The 17,749-nt window shown below is 60.1% G+C and overlaps 1 protein-coding gene across 4 annotated transcripts in view; it reads left to right on the forward strand.

Moving 5' to 3' along the window:
- Nucleotides 1-17,749, forward strand: part of MLLT1 (MLLT1 super elongation complex subunit) — a 67,183-nt gene that overhangs the window by 46,523 nt on the left and 2,911 nt on the right. For 2 of the 4 annotated variants that reach the window (XM_025457189.3, XM_049097633.1), the window contains 8 exons: nt 163-306; nt 3,783-3,908; nt 7,924-8,478; nt 12,607-12,694; nt 14,502-14,610; nt 16,806-16,905; nt 17,269-17,340; nt 17,546-17,617. In XM_025457189.3, coding sequence (XP_025312974.1) covers nt 163-306; nt 3,783-3,908; nt 7,924-8,478; nt 12,607-12,694; nt 14,502-14,610; nt 16,806-16,905; nt 17,269-17,340; nt 17,546-17,617 — 1,266 coding nt within the window. Of the gene's footprint in view, nt 1-162; nt 307-3,258; nt 3,415-3,782; nt 3,909-7,923; nt 8,479-12,606; nt 12,695-14,501; nt 14,611-16,805; nt 16,906-17,268; nt 17,341-17,545; nt 17,618-17,749 lie in introns of those variants that run through there. The other 2 variants (XM_025457192.1, XM_025457190.3) reach the window with 2 other exon arrangements.

A 17,749-nucleotide genomic window follows, 5' to 3' on the forward strand; every position in this document is an offset into this window, starting at 1 on the left:
TTGGATCCTAATGGAATAGATGAGAAGGAGGCACACGAGAGAAGCAGGTAAGGGGCTGAGGGGGAGAGAAATGGAGACCTGGCATGGGGGAGAGTCTCGTGGCTGTCCCCACAGCTCCTGCCTGCCCCTCTGAGGTGAACTTCCTTATTTTCTTTGTTGAAGGAGGAGCCGAGGAAGGTGTGCTTCACCTATGACCTGTTCCTGAACCTGGAGGGCAACCCCCCTGTGAACCACCTGCGCTGTGAGAAGCTCACCTTCAACAACCCCACCATTGAGTTCCGGTACAAGCTCCTGATGGCTGGCGGGGTGAGTGTGTCTCTGCTCGCGTGGATGCTGTGGGGGCGCTGGCAGCTTGCTCGTGGCTCCTGCGTGGCTCTTGGTACTGAGCGGCCTCAGGGGCTCCCAGGCACATCTCTTCAGCACTGATTGGGTGCCTGCAATCCAGAGGGGCAGCTGGCCCGGGTGGCACCTGGTGGCACCGCATAGGACCCAGGTGTCCTGAGCAGGTGCCGGGGCGTTGTCTGCTGATGACTAGTGACTAGTTGTCCTCATAGTTTCCTGCTTGACTGTGGTTAATTAGCAGCTTCCTCCGTGGGAAGGAGGGGTGGGAGGAATGGGCGTGAGGCCAGTCCGTCAGCGTGGCGAGGCACAGGAGCCAGCTTTTAACCGGATTGGCAAGGCTGTGCTGGGGCTGCGTCATCTGGGGAAACAGCAGTGGCTCTCTGTGGGGTTCCCTGATGATGCGCGTTGCCTGGTGGTTTTGTCCTAGTGAGGCTAGACAAAAGCATCAGCTCTCAGAACCTAGGCCTCTTAGTGAGTCGTGTGGCTGGGGATCCGTGTGTGGTGGCAGAGGGCCCGGAGCACAGTTCAGAAGTGGAGCAGGGGCAGCTTGGTGTGGATGGCATGACTGGCTGTGGAGGAGGAGGGGTGCTGGGCTGTAGGCTGGACCTCCTGTGCTGAAGAAGGGCCAGGCCGAGGATACGAGACATCCCAGCGCCACCTTTCAGTGCCCCAGTGCCACTGAGCGTTTGCCTGGGTGCCAGCCAGGAGGATTCGGGTCAGGGCCATGAGTGTGAGTGTGTGGTAGGGCAGACCCACCTCCCCAGTCAACATAGGGAGTGGGCGCTGAGCTTCTTTAGGCCTCCAGAGTAGTCCTTTCTTATTCAGTTGGGCCTCTGACATTTTTAAATTTTTTTTTTTAAATAAAGGCAGTCACTTACTCATTGTAGAAAATTCAGTTAAGTTTTGTCAGGTTCCCTATACACAGCCTGTGATTATAACCTAGCGTGTGATGGCTGATGGGAACAAACAGGTGTCGAAATCCGTTTACACAGACATTTGTCCTGAAGTGTGCCTGGGACTTCTGGAAGAACCAAGGAAGTGGGGAGGGTACTGGGGTCCGCAGTCCTCCCCAGCTCTGCTTCTCCACCTTCTTTCTGCTGCCCAACATTTGCCAGAGCATTTGTGACTCAGAGGTTTTGTAGCCAACATTTCTTTGGGAGACACACGTGCAGTTAGCCTTCTGTTCCTGGCCTCTCCTCAGAGCTCCAGGACCAAGGGGCTGTCCCCCGCTGCCTCCTGTGTAAGGAGGGTTTCTTTGCTAAGAAGAGATGAAGGCTCGCTGTGCATCATCAAAGCATATAAAAGTGGAGGCTGGAGGCGGTGATGAGAGGGAGAGGTTGGGATTGCCGGTCCAGTTAGCATTTGAGAAGGGCCTGTCCTGGAGGCAGGAGAGGGAGGGTGAGGCACAGTGGTCTCTGCTGGGTGCTCTGCACCCTGGGGTGGGCTGCCCAGAGAGCTGGTTGGTTGGTCAGGAACTTTCTCACCCTTTGGGGCTCGCCATGGGCTGACAGCAGAGCAGAGCGCTCTGGTCTTAGGAGTAGCCTGAGACCCTTATGGGAGAGTAGCTGCTGACACGTGACTTGTGGTTCTCGCTTGCCGTTCTGGAGTGGAGTGTCCCCAGTGGGGCTGGCATTTGCCATCTTGTGGCAGATGACTGCAGACCCGCCCGTATTGATGTTGGTGCTAGAAGAACTGGAGTCACGGACCAGACCCGTAGGTCGATGAGCCCTGCCTTCCGTGCTGCCCCTCCGCTGGCCGGTCCCCCGGAGCTTCAGGCGCTGCCTCAGCAGTGACCACATCAGCTTTGCTCCCTGCTAGATGGTCAGGGGCCAGCCTCAGGAGGGCAGCTGCCCGTCTCCTCAGCATGGTGTCTCGTGCTTTGCCCCACTGGCAGCTGAGCCACACAGTAGAAGCCCTCTTTCCGCGGCCGAGGGTCTGTATTCCCATCAGGTGTGTTCCCATCAGGTGTGATGGGTCCCCGTGAGGCACTGCGGCGGAGGTGGCGTTAGAGCCGCTGGTTCACTTTACCTTTTGCAGAGAGCTGTTGTAGCAGGGAAGAGGGACAGGAGAGGCATTGGCTGCGCTGTCCTGGAGCCGGGTCAGGCGAGGACGTTAGTTCGAGGGGACTGAGAAGGCCTGAAGGCGAGAGTGGAAGGAAGAGCAAGTGAAGGAGTCGGGACCTGTGGTGGCTTCTCCGTGCCCTGCGAGTCCTTGCGAGCCCCAAGTGCGGTGCTCTGCCCGAGGTCTGGGCTGCCTGGCTGGGCTCTGGGCGCTGTGGGGCGGAGTGCTGTGCTCGGATGGGCTCTGGGCAGCAACCTGCATCTCTGGCTTCTGCTACCTGCGGGTCGAGGTGCCATGAGGGGCTTCACTGCCCTGCTTTCAGCCCTGCTGTCCCCTGATGCCAGCCTCCTCAGAGGAAGGGTGTGGCTTTTCAAGGAATCTCGGGCTCAAGGTTATTAGTGGTGCTTGTTCTACTGAGCTAAATGCTTTTTTCCCCTTTTCATCCTTTTTTTTTTTTTTAACCGTGCGCTTTATTCTTTTGTTCTGTCTCGTTGCTGTCTGGAAGGCTCCCTCTGAGTGGCTGGCTGCTAGTCATGTTCACTTGTAACGTCAGTATTTGGACAGCTTGCCCCCAAGCCTTCTCTCCCTCAGCAGGTGCGGCAGGAGCCGGGGAGCCGCGCTGGACCTGGCAGGTGTCTCCCGGGAACACCTCCTGGCAGGACCCCAGGCCCTTCCTCCTCGCAGCAGTTGGCTAACCAAGCGGGGCGCTCGCTGCCCTCCCCGCAGGCTCGTGCTGGGCTTTTGCGGAGAGCTGCGCCCACCCCCACACAGTTCCGCCCTGCCTCTGCCTCCCATGCTGCAGAGTCAGTCACCTTCACCTGCTTGACAGCAGAGGAGGGCTCAGTCCCCTCCACCCCACACTGCCCAGAAATGCGGGACCCGGCAAAGTCCCCCTTGCGCACGGCCGTCAGAAGTTGCTCGCTCCGCCGCGTGGCTGCCCAGTGTGGGTGTCTGGCTGGCCTCTCGCCTTTCCAAACCATGCTTCTGGTCCTTCTAAACTGCAGCGTGCAGGTCAGCTTGGGCCACAGCTGCCTTCTCGTGCTTCTCGGCACGCTCCGCGAGTCTTCTGGCCTGGCCCTCCTGCCCACCGCGCTCCGGGCTCTCCTCCCAGAGGCCGTGTGGCCGCACCTGGGCCCAGCCATCCTGGGACCCCGGCTTCTCTTTGCTCTCCACCTCGAGCCCGCTTTGCTCCAAGCACTCGGCACCCAGCCTCTCATGGAGGACATGCTTTGATTCTTCTGGAAAAACGGTGCTCACGTCCTCCTTTGCCCCTCCCCCAGCCTCTGGCCAAGCTCCTGCAGGCAGACTTCCTCTTGCCGGTCAGAAATCCAGCCTGCCTCCTTGCTCACTGATAACACCTGTCTCTTCTTTATCACTAGGTGATGGTAATGCCCGAAGGAGCAGAAACGGTGTCCAGGCCCAGCCCCGACTACCCCATGTTACCCACAATTCCACTCTCTGCCTTCTCTGACCCCAAGAAGACCAAACCATCCCACGGCTCCAAGGTTAGTGAGGCGGAAGGCCCAGTCCCATGGGAGCACTGGGGCCCAGTGGTGGGTCCTGGGCTCAGGGCAGCCCCTCCACAGAGCTGGACCTTCCGTTCCCAGACTCGCTCCCTTGGCATCTTCCTCTTAGAGCTCTTCACTCCACCTGGCAGATCCCTGCCAGTTAGGAGGGTTGGCCCCTGCTGGATTGCACAAGCAACCAAGAGATTGCAGGCTCTTCGCCCTCTTCCTCTTAAGGCCAGAGAGCCTGCCCCATCCTCACTGCTCCCATTATGTCAGTGGGCCTTAGGTCCCTTAAGACAGGACCCTGAGAGTCTCGCATGGTTGGGGGCCGTGGACAGTGTTTCCACCACAGCCATGACTGCCCAACTCCCAGGCCTCCTGAGCATGGCCAGGATGCCCCATCTGCCAGGCAGGGCTGGGTGCCTCCTCTCTGGGCTGTTCCAGGTTTGGCCTCTTTTCTTTGGGAACAGCTCTCAGCATAGAAGGCTTATTAGGGGGAAGGGCCAAGTGGGATGATATGGTGAGAAGGCTCATTTCCCCCAAGAAGAAACATTTTTGTCATCTTGTCTCAGTCCTGTTGGGCAGGTAGCACTCTGCCTTCCTGAGACCTCTCTCTGAACTGTTAAGGAGTGGTCACTGGAGCCTTTCAGATAGTGTCCTGGTGTACATATAAACTCAAGAGTGTGCGTTCTGTTCCCCTGTAGCCGCCTACACGGCTCTGTGTACCGGAGCCAAGCTCATCTGGCTCTCCAGGCAGCTGCTTATACACCAGTCACTGATCCCACAAGTTTATCCACTTCTCATCTTTGTGTTTTTCTTGCTTCACTCACCTGTTGGGTGTTGTGGGCTTGGGCCACCCCAGGTGGGACAGGTTGAGCTCTCAGGCTGTCTTACAGCTTTTTACTCAGCAGCAGCACTGGAGGAGAAGCCACATCGCCCAGGCAGGGTCTTTCTGGCACTTTCTGCAAGGCCAGTGAGTCTCTGACATCCCCAGATTTGTCTGACTTGAGCTCTCCAGACCCGTGTGGTTAGAGTCCAGGTACGGAGTGTAGCTCTGGGGGTCTCCTCCATGCCAGTCTCTTGGGTCTGTCCTTCCCTGAACCATATGGAAGTTAAAAGGAAGAAAAATTCTTGCTGGAGATCTTGGTGCCTTCTCAGCCATCCAGAGTTTTCTGGGACTCTACAGAATAGGAAGAGTAGGAATTGACATTTCTTCTGTACGTGTCACTTGCAAGCCACCCAGACCCCACGAGGAAATGCCCTCCTGGGTAGACACCCCAGTGGCCAACAGGGCTGCATCTGCCGAGGCTGCTTGTGACATCTCTCGCCAATGTCTTTGAGATCCCCAGGAGCCTCCAAGCCAGAAGGGCATATCTGCCAGGTTTGGGAGGGTTGGGTGGGCATGGTTCTGTCGCCTTCCCTGCCCCAGGCTCTTTCTCTCTAGCCACCCAGGCAGTGACTGAGGAGGTGCCTGCATGGGTTTCTCAGGCAGTGAAAGGCAGGTTCTTCTCTGCTGATACCTCTCCAAGAAACTTTTCTGCTTCTGAGCCATCAGTCTCACTCTGCTTTCCTTGGACAGTGCAGCCTGTGCACCATCCTTTTCCTTCAGCTGAGGACCTTCCTTTGGGCACCGGCTATTTTCTCCTAGATTGGCTCTCTGCAGCCTGGAGCCAAAAGGTCTGATTGGCCAGGCCACATGCTCCAGGCAGAGGGGGCTGGGAGAGAAGGGGTGGGTCCTTGCAGGGCCTAGCCCTCTGGCCTGGGGGCTGCTAGGGAGTCTGGCTGTCGAGGCCCTAGGTGGATATTCCCTGATGGTTCTGTCCTTAGTGGGTACCAGGGCAGGCAGGGATTGGAGCCTCTTGGGAGAGGGGCGGGACCCCCTGGAGGCTCACACTCCCATAATGGTTGTTCCTTTTGGTCCCTGCCTGGCAGCTCCCCTGGACTGTCCACATGTAGCTTCAGGGACATCCTGATTTTCTCTCTGATGGTGGCTTCTTGGCCTGGTTGATCTTTCTCTAAAACTCAGTTTTTAGCTATTCTCAGGTCATTAACAGCTTGAGAATAGGACTACAAGGAGTTCTTACCCCTGGGAATATCTACATTATGCTCAAGTTAGTTTGTGAATTCAGTGAGCCCGCGATCTGCGGTCTCTGCGCAGACCCCCGAGTGAAGAGCCACTGCTCCGAAGGCTGCTGCTAGTTTTGCAGGCCCTGGGCAGCAGCAGAGGCTGGCTTGACCCCAGGGCTCAGGGGTAGGGTGGGGTGGGTTCCGGTGGGGAGTGGATGGCGCAGTGGGAACCACATCCAAGGCCTTGGCCAGCATGCCTCTTGGGTATGCTTTGCCCTGCCTCTTGGAGCTTGGACCAGTTCCTGCAGCCCGAGTGGGCACATGGGCGCTACAAGAAGAGGCCGAATTGTACGTGGAGTTTGCTTCTTGGGAGAGCAGCTTGCTGGGGAATGGAGCTCTAATTCTGCAAGCTCGCCCCAAGGGGACTGCCCCATTAGACGGGCTGCTGGGGGCTCATGGCGTGAGCATTCCCCCACCCCTGCTCCAGCAATGTAAGAGCTGGGGCCCGGGCACCCAGGTGATGCTTCTCCACGGAAGTGGCAGCAACCCAGGGCCACGTGGGCTGCGCCCGAACCTTTGGCATTGATGTAGGTTATGGATTTACAAGAGGACGGCGACCTGAGTGGATCAGAGGTGGTCAAGGCTGCGCCGTCTGTCCCTGTGGCTCTTTGCTGGGAGGGTTCTGTGTTTGGGCTGTAAGAGCAGCAGGGGCCTGGCTGCTGGGGGTTTTCCTGGCTTCTCCACCCTCCTACAGCCTGCCCCCTTGGCCCTTGGGGTGAACTGGTGAAGCGTGGCTGCCTCGGGAGCCCCTGCCTATGTGGTGCGGATCACCATCTGGTCTGGCTCTGTTGGTGTCCTGGTGTGCTTTGGTCTGGAGAGCCTCTGGGCCCAGCTGTGCACCTGGCCAACTGAGTAGGGACAGAGCCCTCAGCAGCTGACCACAGCAGGCACCTGTCATGCCTGGATGTACAGGGTGATGATGGGGTGTCCATAGGAAGGAAGCCCAAACAAGGTGTCAGACGGGGCTCCTGCCTGCAGGGTGCACCAGCTGCTTAGAGTGGGTGGCAGTGGCTGCAGCCCCCTCTTGGTTGAGCGCTTCCAGCCTGCCAGTCCCTGCACCATTGCTCAGTGAGGTAGGTGGCCCCGCCCTCGTTGGGAGGAAGCACAGGCACGCAGAGTTGGAGTTCCCAACCCAGCCTATGCAGCAGCCTGGGTCACAGCCCATCTCTACCTCTGTCCCCAGAGGGAGCTCCATGACCTGGCTGATCAACGCCAAAGTCTGGGTGCCATCGTCAACCCTCTGAACTTCAAGGTGGAGACCCAAGAATCATGTGTTTTAGAAACACTGCCCAGGTAGCTTTGATTCCGACAGTTCTAGGAGCTGTTCTGCACAGTGCCTGGGAACCCAGCAGGTGCTCAAGAAATGCTGACCGTGGGGATCAAAGAACAGCTGTGCTGGGTGTGCACTGGGGCTGGGGTGGGGGTGACCGGGCAGGAGGCACGCAGGCTCTGTGTGGGACAGACGGGGGGCCGGCCTGCTGGTAGTCCCCCCGGCCCCCCCCCCAACACCACACGCAGCCTCCATTCCCCTGGGCCACCGGGAAGCTGCAAGGTGTTGGAGTGGGAGTGGGTAGATGTGGCTTGCCTGTCTCATATCTGACTCACCGTGTACTCTTCTTGAATCCCTCAGGGAATGTCAGTTCAATTCAGAGGGGAATCTTAGCCTGCAGTCGCCCGGGACCTGCTGACACTTCCTAGTAGTTTAAAGGGACAGCTCCATTTAAAACTCTCACCTGCTGCCTTACTTTTTCGCTTTATGGAAGATTTTCTCTAGCTGAGTCTGAATCAGGTGGATTATACTTTGTAGGGGTCGGGGGAGGCGGAGCAGGGCGACCCCGAGATGCCATGTGACCGTGTCTCTCCCCCTCCTGCCCTGGCATTTCAGGACGCCAGCAGGGAGACCAGCAAGGCCTGCAAGACCCACAAGACGGCCAAGGAGCACCGGGAGCGGCCGCGGAAGGACTCCGAGGGCAAGGCCCCAGCCAAGGAGCCAGAGCGCGAGCAGGCCAGGAGCACCAAGGACACCACACGGAAGCTGGGTGAAGGCCGGCCGCCCAAGGAAGAGAAGGCCCCACCGGCCAAGGCCGCGTTCAAGGAGCCCAAGATGGCCCTGAAGGAGACCAAACTGGAGAGCGTGTCCCCCAAGGGAGGGCCCCCGCCCCCACCCCCGCCCAAGTCTTCCAGCAAGCGGCCAGCTGCCGCCGACTCACCCAAGCCCAGCGCCAAAAAGCAGAAGAAGAGCAGCTCCAAGGGGTCCAGGAGTGCCCCCAGCACCTCACCCCGCACCTCGTCTTCCTCCTTCTCGGACAAAAAGCCAGCCAAGGACAAGGGCAGCGCCAAAGGGGAGAAAGTCAAGGCTGAGAGTGAGCCCAGGGAGATCAAAAAGCCTCCGGAAGTGGAGGAGTCCAACTCAGAGGATGAAGCCTCCTTCAAGACCGAGGTGAGGTGGCTCCTTCCCCCCACCTTCCCCTCGTCCTCTCTCTCCTGCCTCTGAGCTGCTCAAAGCCTGGTCGGCCCGAAGGTTAGATGAAGAGGCTGGGATCAGGGCCCTCAGTGCTCTTTGTAGCTCTGGGTGAACCTCCATACCTCACTAAGCCTCAGTTTCCCTTTGTGTCAGGAAACTTTGGAGATGGTGCTTAGGGAAGGATGGTTTTGGTAGAGTGTGCTAGATTGGTACTCGGATCAGAGCCCTCTTCCTTGGACAGCCCCCTACACAGGCCAGGGTCTCGGTGGCTGATCGTGGGTCACCATTGCCCCTTCCCTGGCCACCATAGGATCTGTCCATCAGGGGACTCACTCCCTCTGCTAGCGGGGCATCCCAGAGCATCTTCATCCCGTTCCTCTGAGAGCTACAGCAGGCCACTGAGCCTCCCCACCCCTCCTGGGAGCGGGATCCTGTCACCATGAGAGGTGCAGGGCTCCTGCTGCAGCCCAGGTTCCGGGCAGTTCTGAGGGTCGCTGTTAGAGATGGCTTGAGCCACAGAGCAGCCAGTAGCCAGACTGCTGCCCGGGGAGCCAGACCTCCCTGTGGCTTCAGGTAGCAGCCCCATCTCAGAGTGCCGTTTGGCATCCAGGGGTCAGAGAACAGGTGCTTGGCCGGATGGGTGGCTGAGTGACCCCCGACCTGTGTCACCAGTCCCAGCCCACAGTGCCTTTTTGTGTTTCCAAACCTTCATTCACTCTTGGAGGCGGAAGCCTTGCCTGCGGTGTTGCTGCTCTGAGCTCCGCTGGAACTTAGCAAGTGGCTCCCTCAGACGAAGCCACAAGTGGTTCGTCAGCAGCGCCAATGTCTTGAGTGCGTGGCTTCCATGGGCAGACAGTTGGAGGCGACGGTGCCAGCTAGGGGTGACAGCATGCCCCAATGGCTTTGGGAGACACATGGGGCTGGTGATGCCATGTGCCCAGCCAGCCCTTTTCACGGCCGGAGACACGGTCTGCGCTGACTTTGGAGGACCCTGAGATTGTCCTGATCTGTGGAAGCCTCCTAGACGTCCGGGGCTGTATCAGGAGCCTGTTGGGCGGCTGGAGGTTCTTCGGGTGCTGACACCACTTGTTCTGGCCTCCACCTCCTCCGTCTGCTCCTGCCCTCTTTCTCACCTCAGGTGCTTTCAGGCAAGGCCTTTCTATGCCCAGGGCTGGTGGACCTGCCTTGGGAAGAGGTGGACGTCTCTGCCCTGGTTCCCTGCCTGAGCTGCACGTTATGCCCTGTTCTGGGTGTCCACGTGACCATCCTGGTGTGGCCATCATCGTGAGCACCCGGGAGGCTCTGTGAGACACTCCTTCCACGTGGGCCTGCTGCTCAGCGTGGGCTGGCTGGATGGCCAGTGTCTGTGACCTTGAGCACCGCGTCCTGAGGCTGGAGTTGCTCGAGGAAGCCTGGGGGTTTCTCCTGACTCTAGAAGCACTGCCTGCGTCCTGAGAGACTTCTGAACAGTAAGGCTTAGCCACAAGAAGTCCATGCATATTTAAGACCCAAACCACCAACAGGATGCCAGACAGTGACTCGCTAACATTTGCCTACCCTGGGGCCATCAGTGAGGCACAGATGTCAGTGGTAGAGGTGGCGGATAGCTTTCCAGACACCGGCTTCCCTGGCCATCAGCCCTGGAGGCCACCTGAGGCACTGCCACCAGAGAGCTCTGACTGCATGTGGGCCCCAAGTCAAGTCGCCTGTCCCCTGAGACCTCAGAGGTGGCCAGGCTGCTCCCTGTCTGAGTCCCTGTGCCAAACTCACCAGCAGCTCCAGTGGCTTTCCTGTGGTCTCTGGCCTGTGGGGTTTCTGTGCCAGTGGCTCCCATCTAGTCATGGCCCAGGTGGCCCTCTGCTCTCCTTCTAGACATTCCATGTGGCCTGAGCACCGGGACACTTAGGCAGCACTCACAGTGATCTCCTGTGCACTTTCTGACCCACATCTCCTCTAGGCTCTTTTGGCCGGAACCATTTCTGGGTTCCCTTCTGCTGCCTTTTGGATTGGCGTGGAAGGAAGAGGAACAGGTCCTCCAGGAAGCACATCTCACTACTTGGCAGGAACAACGCCAGTGTTTGCCTCTTCTGATACAGGGCCCAAGCCGGCCTCTTGATGCCTCCCCATGTCCAGAGTCTGCTGACCTGAGTCTCCCTGCTAGGCACTGCTGCCACCCCTGGTCTAGTGCTTGGGCCTGCTACTTTGTGTCTGCCTCACGGCCCCTGCCACCCATGCCCCAGCCCATTTCTGTCTGAATTCTGTGCCCCCAGAGGTCAGTGGCACAGTTGGCCTCGACCTTGGAGTGCTAGCTTCTGGTACAGACACACACACGTTCAGCAGAGGCCAGGCCAGCCAAGATGCTCTTTTATTATTAGGGAGACTGAGGCTTAAACCCAGAGGTACTACTGAAAAAGCCAGGGTCAGAACCCAGCACCCCTGGGCCAGCATAAGAACTCTGGGGTCTGCATGCCGGAGGGGCCATGTGGCTCCAGGCCCATTGTTGGGGGTTGTGGGTCACACTGGCCTGTGTGGCACCTCTTCAGTGGTTGGTGTTTGATGACAGTCTAGGCCCGGTTTCTCAGGGAGGGCTCTCCAGGGAACATCATTTGCCAGCGTGACGGTGGGTGAATAGGGGGCATTAGCAGGGGTACGTACATTGGGAAGGCCTGCATTGGGTTCCAGCAGGATATGGTAAACCATAGAGAAGAAACTTCTTTAACTCATTGGGCCAAAAGTCTGTTTGCCAGCAGCCTGGATCACTCTGTGGGTCTATGGAGTGAAGAAGGACGTGTGCCTCCCTGGGGTCCCTTCTGTAGGCCGGGCGCTGCCCTTGGTCATCTAGAGGGGCTATCCTGTGTCCCAGAGGTCAGAGGCTCTTCCCAGGGTCTTCTCTTGTGCGGCATCTGCCAGGCCTGAGCAGATGCTGCAGGGTGCCTCTGTCTGTCTCCTGGTCCCCTCCCTTCTCTTGATGGGGGCAGTGAGGGGGGGTGTCCCTGGTTCCTGGTGTTGAAGCTGTCAGTTCCTTCAGAGGGAACTGGACAGGCCATCCTGAGGATGAGCTTTCTGGGTCCCCAGTGCGTGGAGCACACCCTGGGCCAAGCAGCCCCCCTGAGCTGCAGACTCTGCTCCTCTGCCCTTTGGAAGCTGTACCCCTAGCTCATGGCTTCCTGCGCTGCTCCTTTGGAGGAGCTTGTTGGCAGAAACCAAGGGTCCAGGAGCAGACGCTGCCTCTGTTCTGCCAGAGGTCCCTGCCTTGTGCACGTGTTACCCACAGGATGTGGAGCCCCAGGTAGCTTAACCACTGCCCTCCCCTGTCCTAGGGTCTGGTGTCCCTGTTTGGCTTTTACTGCCCCCTGGTGGCTGAGTTGGGGCGGCTGGCTGCAGGAAGAGAAAGGGGATGGGCGTGACTGGCTGTGCACACCATGGGCAGGCTCCAGTCTGCCCTGTCCTCACCTGCTTGTCATGTGCACACATGCTCATCATGACCTCAGGCACCTGGTGGATGATAGCACATGGCAGGGAGACAGCTTTCGGCCTCCCTTGGCCTTGGGATGGGCTGTGAGCACCTGGGTCTCTGCACCCACCCCTCCTGTCTAGGCCCTTCAGCTGTACCCTGCAGCACCGCTGCCCACATCAGCCAGCACGTGCTGTCACCAGAGGAGGGTAGGACCCACCAACAGATGGGCAGCCACAGAGGTGCTGCCCCCTGCCCTGCATCAAGAGCTTGACTAGTTTCCTGTCCTGTCCAGGCGTATGGACAGACTGAACGTGTGGTATGCAGCTTGTCCTGGAACTGCTAGGATTTCAAGTCTCTCAGTGGAAAAAGAAAGGTCCTTCGTGACGTTGTGCATGCTGGCTAGTGTCCTGGGACCCAGGGGGAGCTGGAGGCCAGGCAGCCTATGCACCCAGAGCTTGTATGAGCTTTAGGCCAGGGGTGCTGGCATCTGGCGCTCCAGTGACCCTTTAAATCGGGATCTGGGCAGAGACTGGCCAGGTATTCCTGCGGCCAGAGGGCATTTAGTGTCTGCTCTTTTTCTCCGGACTGAGAGAGTATTCTTGTTTTCTCTCCCCTGCCCTGCCCATCCGCATTGCCCCGGGCTGAAGTCTGCCCAGTCGAGCCCATCCAACTCCAGCTCCAGCTCCGACTCCAGTTCGGATTCGGACTTCGAGCCTTCCCAGAACCACAGTCAAGGTGCGTGGTGCAAAGCAGGGAGGGGTGGGGGGGAGGTCGGGTGGGGGACAGAGTCACAGCCCCTGGGGAGTGTTCTGGTCTGGGCTCCAATCAAAGGGCTTCACGACTGTCTTCATGGGGTTGACTTGCAGGGGGGCTTATTTCCTGCCCGGGCGTCAGCACACTCCAAGTCCGAATGCTGCTGCCCTGGCTCTAACGGTTCTTGGACGCCTTACTAGGGGCTGGGGACAGCAGGTCCTAGATGACAGGAAGGGTGGGGCAGCCTGGCCCTGGACAGAGACCCATGTCCATAGGTCTGTGGAAGCTCAGGGAGTCTGTATTAGCGAAACAGAAGCAGGTCAGCTGACCTCCAGCTGGGTGTGAGAAGTGCTGCTCTTTCTGGTGGTCTTTCGTTTTTTTGGTATCAGTCTCCTGGGCCCTCAGGTTTGGCTGTGTGTGTGGGGGGCCTCTGGAGAGAAGCCCAGGCCTGGTCCGATCGATACCCTCCTTGCCAGCACCCCCCCCGCCTCAGCAGATAGAGGCTTCATTTCCTCTGCCTGCCCGCCACCCCATCCTCACCTCACCCCTTCCGTAGTCTTCACCCCATCCTCACCCCCACCCCCATCCCCTTCCTCACCCAGCCACACTCTATCTTCACCCCCATCCCCACTGACCACCACCCCACCAGAGCTCTCCTGGGATGGGGCAGGAATGCTCTGCTCCTGCTGCATGTTTGGCTGACACTCGGGCTCAGAGCCCAGCAGTCTGCATGTCTGTCTTTTCCCTGCATATCTCATGGGGAGAAGCCATAAAGGCCACTTGGCCACCTCAGAGCAGGGAGGGCCTTCCTTAGGTGCTGTGTGGGCCTCAGGGGGCCCCTGCCTGCCGGCTGCTGATGTGAAAGGGCAGCTAGGGGCCCACCCTCAAACCGGAAGCGTTTCTTCTGGTGGCTTGGGCCAATATTCTCCTGCCCCCACAGCCTAGAATCAAGGGTTGGGAGAGCTGGGGACTGGAGCATGTGCGGGGGTGGGGGGGATGGGGGGTGGGGGAGGGTCTGGCCTGGAATTCAGACAGCAGTCGCTGAGGGGAATGGGGGATGGGATGCTCAAAGCCCACACTCTCTCCAAGGGTTCTTATCTACGGGGAAGGGAGGGGGAACCTGCCCAAGCAGGATCATGTGACCAAGGTAATTGAGGGCTTTGTGTCCCTCTGTTGCCTTGGTAACAGGAATATAAACCAAGATGCCGTCTGTAGGGGACTGGAACTGTGAGCCTCTGGAGAGAGGAGAGGACGGTTGGCCCAGAGCAGCGGAGGGGGTTGCTAAGGGGCTGGGCAGCCGGGAACAGGGGTGCAGTCTGCCCAGGAGGGTTCTGTAGCCCCCAGGGCTGGCTGCCTCGCCCTCCCTGGCCAGGGCTGGCTTGCCGTGGCTCTAGGCAGAGGCTGTGCTCCCTGCACCCAGAGCAGAGGAGGGCTGCCCCATCGGCCTGGGCAATGGAGGGGCCCTGCAGTCCTGTTACAGGCCAGGGGCCAGAGGCCCTGGAGCAGGTCCAGGGGCCAGAGACCCGCGAGCCGGGCCAGGTGCCAGAGGCCTGCGAGCAGGGCCAGGAAGGTAGGGGGCAGGGGAGCCAGCGGCCCCCTTAGGAGGTGGGTGGCAGTCTTCACCCTGGCCAGAGGGACCTCCGAGGCAGGTTTGCATGGGTGTGTTTGGGGGGCCATGGTTTCAGGAAGCTCTGTGTAGCCCTGGGCATGCAGGGAAACCGGTAGGGTCCAGGCAGAGCCCTGATCTGGCTTCTCTCCCCTTCCCTCCCTCTGTCACTGTCCTCCCCAGGACCCCTGCGCTCCATGGTGGAGGACCTGCAGTCTGAGGAATCCGATGAGGACGACTCTTCATCAGGCGAGGAGGCCTCTGGCAAGACGAATGCTGGGAGGGATTCCAGGTGCCTGGGCCGGTGGGGAGCGAGGTGGGCGGGCGTGGGGGTGAACTAGGGTGGCTCTTGCCTGCCTGTGCTGCGGTTGTGGGGCTTCGAGGCGGCAAGGCCAGGGTGGGAGTGTCCTTGGGACACCCAAGGCGCACCTGGGGGCTGCATGCTCTCTCAGTTTCATGAAGCTGAGGCTCTTCAGGTGGCTGGCTGGCAGGAAGGGCCCAGGGTGTTCAGGGAAAGAAGTGCAATCGCCATCTGAGAAGGGAGTGAGGCATGCGTGGCAGCCCGAGGGCCAGTCTTGGTCAAGGGTATATGGGGGGAGGAGTGCTTGTGCCTCTGCTTCTGGGCCAGGGAACTGCTTCCTCTTCCCCCTCACCCATAAGTGTGGCATAAGGCCCTGCAGACACCCCAGCATGGGGAGCTGCAGTGGCTGCCCACCGGCCTGGGGAAGGTGACGTCTGTTCTGACCTCAGCAGGGCGAGCTGAGGCTCCTCCTTTGGGCACCCCCAGAGCCCGGGAGCCCCCCCCACCCCCCGCCCCCAGCCTTAGTCTCCAGCCCAGAGCAAATGTCGGCCTCACTCCAGGTCTGCAGACAGGGCTGACCTGGGAGTCAGTGGTCCCGTCTTAATACAGGTCCTCCTTCTTATGAGGCCAAGATCTGGGGATCTCAGCAGCTCCCCTTTAAAATAGGCTGGGTGTCGGGGCTGCATTAGCCATGGTGGTTAGATCCGCGCTCCCGCTGAGGGAGTCTTTAAACAGGCTTTTGCATTTGCCAGCACCCACCCTCTAGGTAAGGGAAGCTGGGGCATGGGCCGGCAGGGATCGGGACTGTCCCGGGGCAGAGGTGACTGCTGTGTTTCCTGCTCTGCCCAGTATGATGCTGGCAGTGTTCAGTGTGGGTTGTGATGTGTCCTGGGAGCAGGGGGCTGAGGGCACTAACGCACATGGGTCCCACCCTGAGTGGCTTCCAGAGTAGCGCAGGGACCAGATGTGCATGAGCGTCTTCAGTGTCCTTTCCAGGGGCAGATGTGTGAGGTGGGGGCGCCAGGGAGGGGGCCACACTGGCTGCCTGGGATAAGCTGAGAGAACCCCACTTCATCCTGTTTCCAGGGATCTGCTGCCTGGTGGGCCCACAGAGGCGGGGAAAGGGAAGGGTGTGTGGGCACGGGGGCCATGTGTGGGCCTGGATGATGCTATAGTGCTACCCTGGCAACGCAGAGACTGCCCGCCTGCCTGGTCTCCCCCTGCCCCCCCCAGCCCCATGACCTGCAGCTGCGGGAGCTGCGGAGAGAGCAGCCTCTGCCCCGAAGACAGCAGGCCCTGGGGACTGATGCTGCTCGAGGGAGAAACCCCCCTGAGGACAGGGCAGCCCTGACCTCGGGGGAGTGAGACCAGAGCCCCCAGGGCTGAGGTTCTGGCCGCCACGTGTGCCTCAGTGCTTCTGGCACTGTGTTCCGTGGGGAGGCCTGTTTCCAGCGGGAGAAAGCAGGAGGTGGATCTGGCGTGGTAGACAAGTCGGGAAGCCACGGCTGTGGGGGCTCCTCACTAGGTCAAGCCTAGTGTCCTCAGGGCCTGGGGGCCCTGGACAGAGACTTCCCAAGGGTGCTGTGTGTGGCTGGCCCACGGATGAGCTGCCTCCACACCTGCTTACTGTGCTTCGAGACTCTCTGGAGAATGCTGAAGGCAGCAGGCTGGCATGTTCTGTGCAGACGTAGGGAGAAAGACGTGGCTATAGGTTCATGTGTGCTAGGGATTCTGAGCCATCATGCCCTTCCTTCTGAGTGTGGACACTTGTCCCCGGGGACAGGGTGCCCAGTGTGCCTCCTGGAAGCCTGCTGTTCATCCAGAGTGCGTCAGGTCAGGTGGGAGCTACGGTTGGCTCTGGGCAAATTCCACAGGCAGCTCCACCTATGAGGTCACCGGCAGCAGAGCTGAGGGAGTGCCAGTGGGTTGTGTTCTGACCCAGGAGCCCTGCCCTAGGGGTCCCCCCTGAGCCTCTCCGGGTGTCAGCGACCTGCCCTTGGGGCTCTGTGCCTTGAAAGCAGAGCTGCCTTCGGTTGGCAGTAGCTGCCTGTAACTGGGTGAGGTTGGTCTCCTGAGGTCCAGGGAAGCGCAGAACACGTGGCCTCCCACAGGGCAGGAGCCAAGACCGAAGGTCCCTGGAGCAGCAGGTGGTGGAGGCCTGACAGGGCGCTGTGTTCTGTGTTCAGGTTGAGCTTCAGTGACAGTGAGAGTGACAACAGCGCTGACTCCTGCCTGCCCAGCCGAGAGCCCCCTCCCTCCAAGAAACCACCCCCACCTAACAGCAAGGTAAGCCCCCTGGGTGGGGAGGAGGAGGAGGAGATCTCTTGGGTGGTCAAGTCTTTGCCCTCATGTCCTGGAGGCAGGGCTGAGGGATGGGCCTTGCTCTGATCCTGGGCTGTAGTTCTCCAAAGTTTGAGGCTGATGGTGGGGGCAGAGGGAGGCTTGCCCCCCGCCCCCCAGGACCCAGAGAGGTCTCTGCTCCTCAGGATGGGCCGCCTTTGGAGTCATCATCAGAGGAGGGGGAACTGGCAGTCCAGGGCTTAGGGCAAATGGCCCTGGAGGGGTGGGAGAGCCTCCTGCGGGCAGGGGGCGGGGGGGGGGGAGGGGACTCTGGGGAGAGCACTGAGCAGACCCGGGTTTGCCCTGCAGGCATCAGGCCGGAGGAGCCCCGAGTCCTGCAGCAAACCTGAGAAGATTCTCAAGAGGGGCACCTACGACAAGGTGGCGGGCTTGGACTGGGCAGGTGGTGGGAGGGAACCCTGTCCCCCCCGCGTCCCCCCCCCCAGCTGGACCGCCGTGAGCGCCCTAGGCTGCCGGCAGGCCTTCCTGTTTCCCAGGGCCCTGAGCCAAGACGGGTGGGCCCCGCGGGCGGGGCGGGGCGGGGCGGAGGTCTGCCGCTGAGCGCTGAGCGCAGCCTCGCCCCCAGGCCTACACCGACGAGCTGGTGGAACTGCACCGGAGGCTGATGGCGCTGCGGGAGCGCAACGTGCTGCAACAGGTACTGGCCCCGCCCCGCCCCTCAGTGCCCCCCCACCCCGCCCTCCGCCCCTGAGGGGGCCTGGCTGAAGGGGGTGTTGTTCTGCCGCTGCTGGACCCCTGGCTGCCAAGCCAGGAATTCCTCCCCTCCCCC

The sequence above is a fragment of the Canis lupus genome, chromosome 20 (assembly GCF_003254725.2).
Source record: "Canis lupus dingo isolate Sandy chromosome 20, ASM325472v2, whole genome shotgun sequence".
Taxonomy (NCBI): Eukaryota; Metazoa; Chordata; class Mammalia; order Carnivora; family Canidae; genus Canis; species Canis lupus.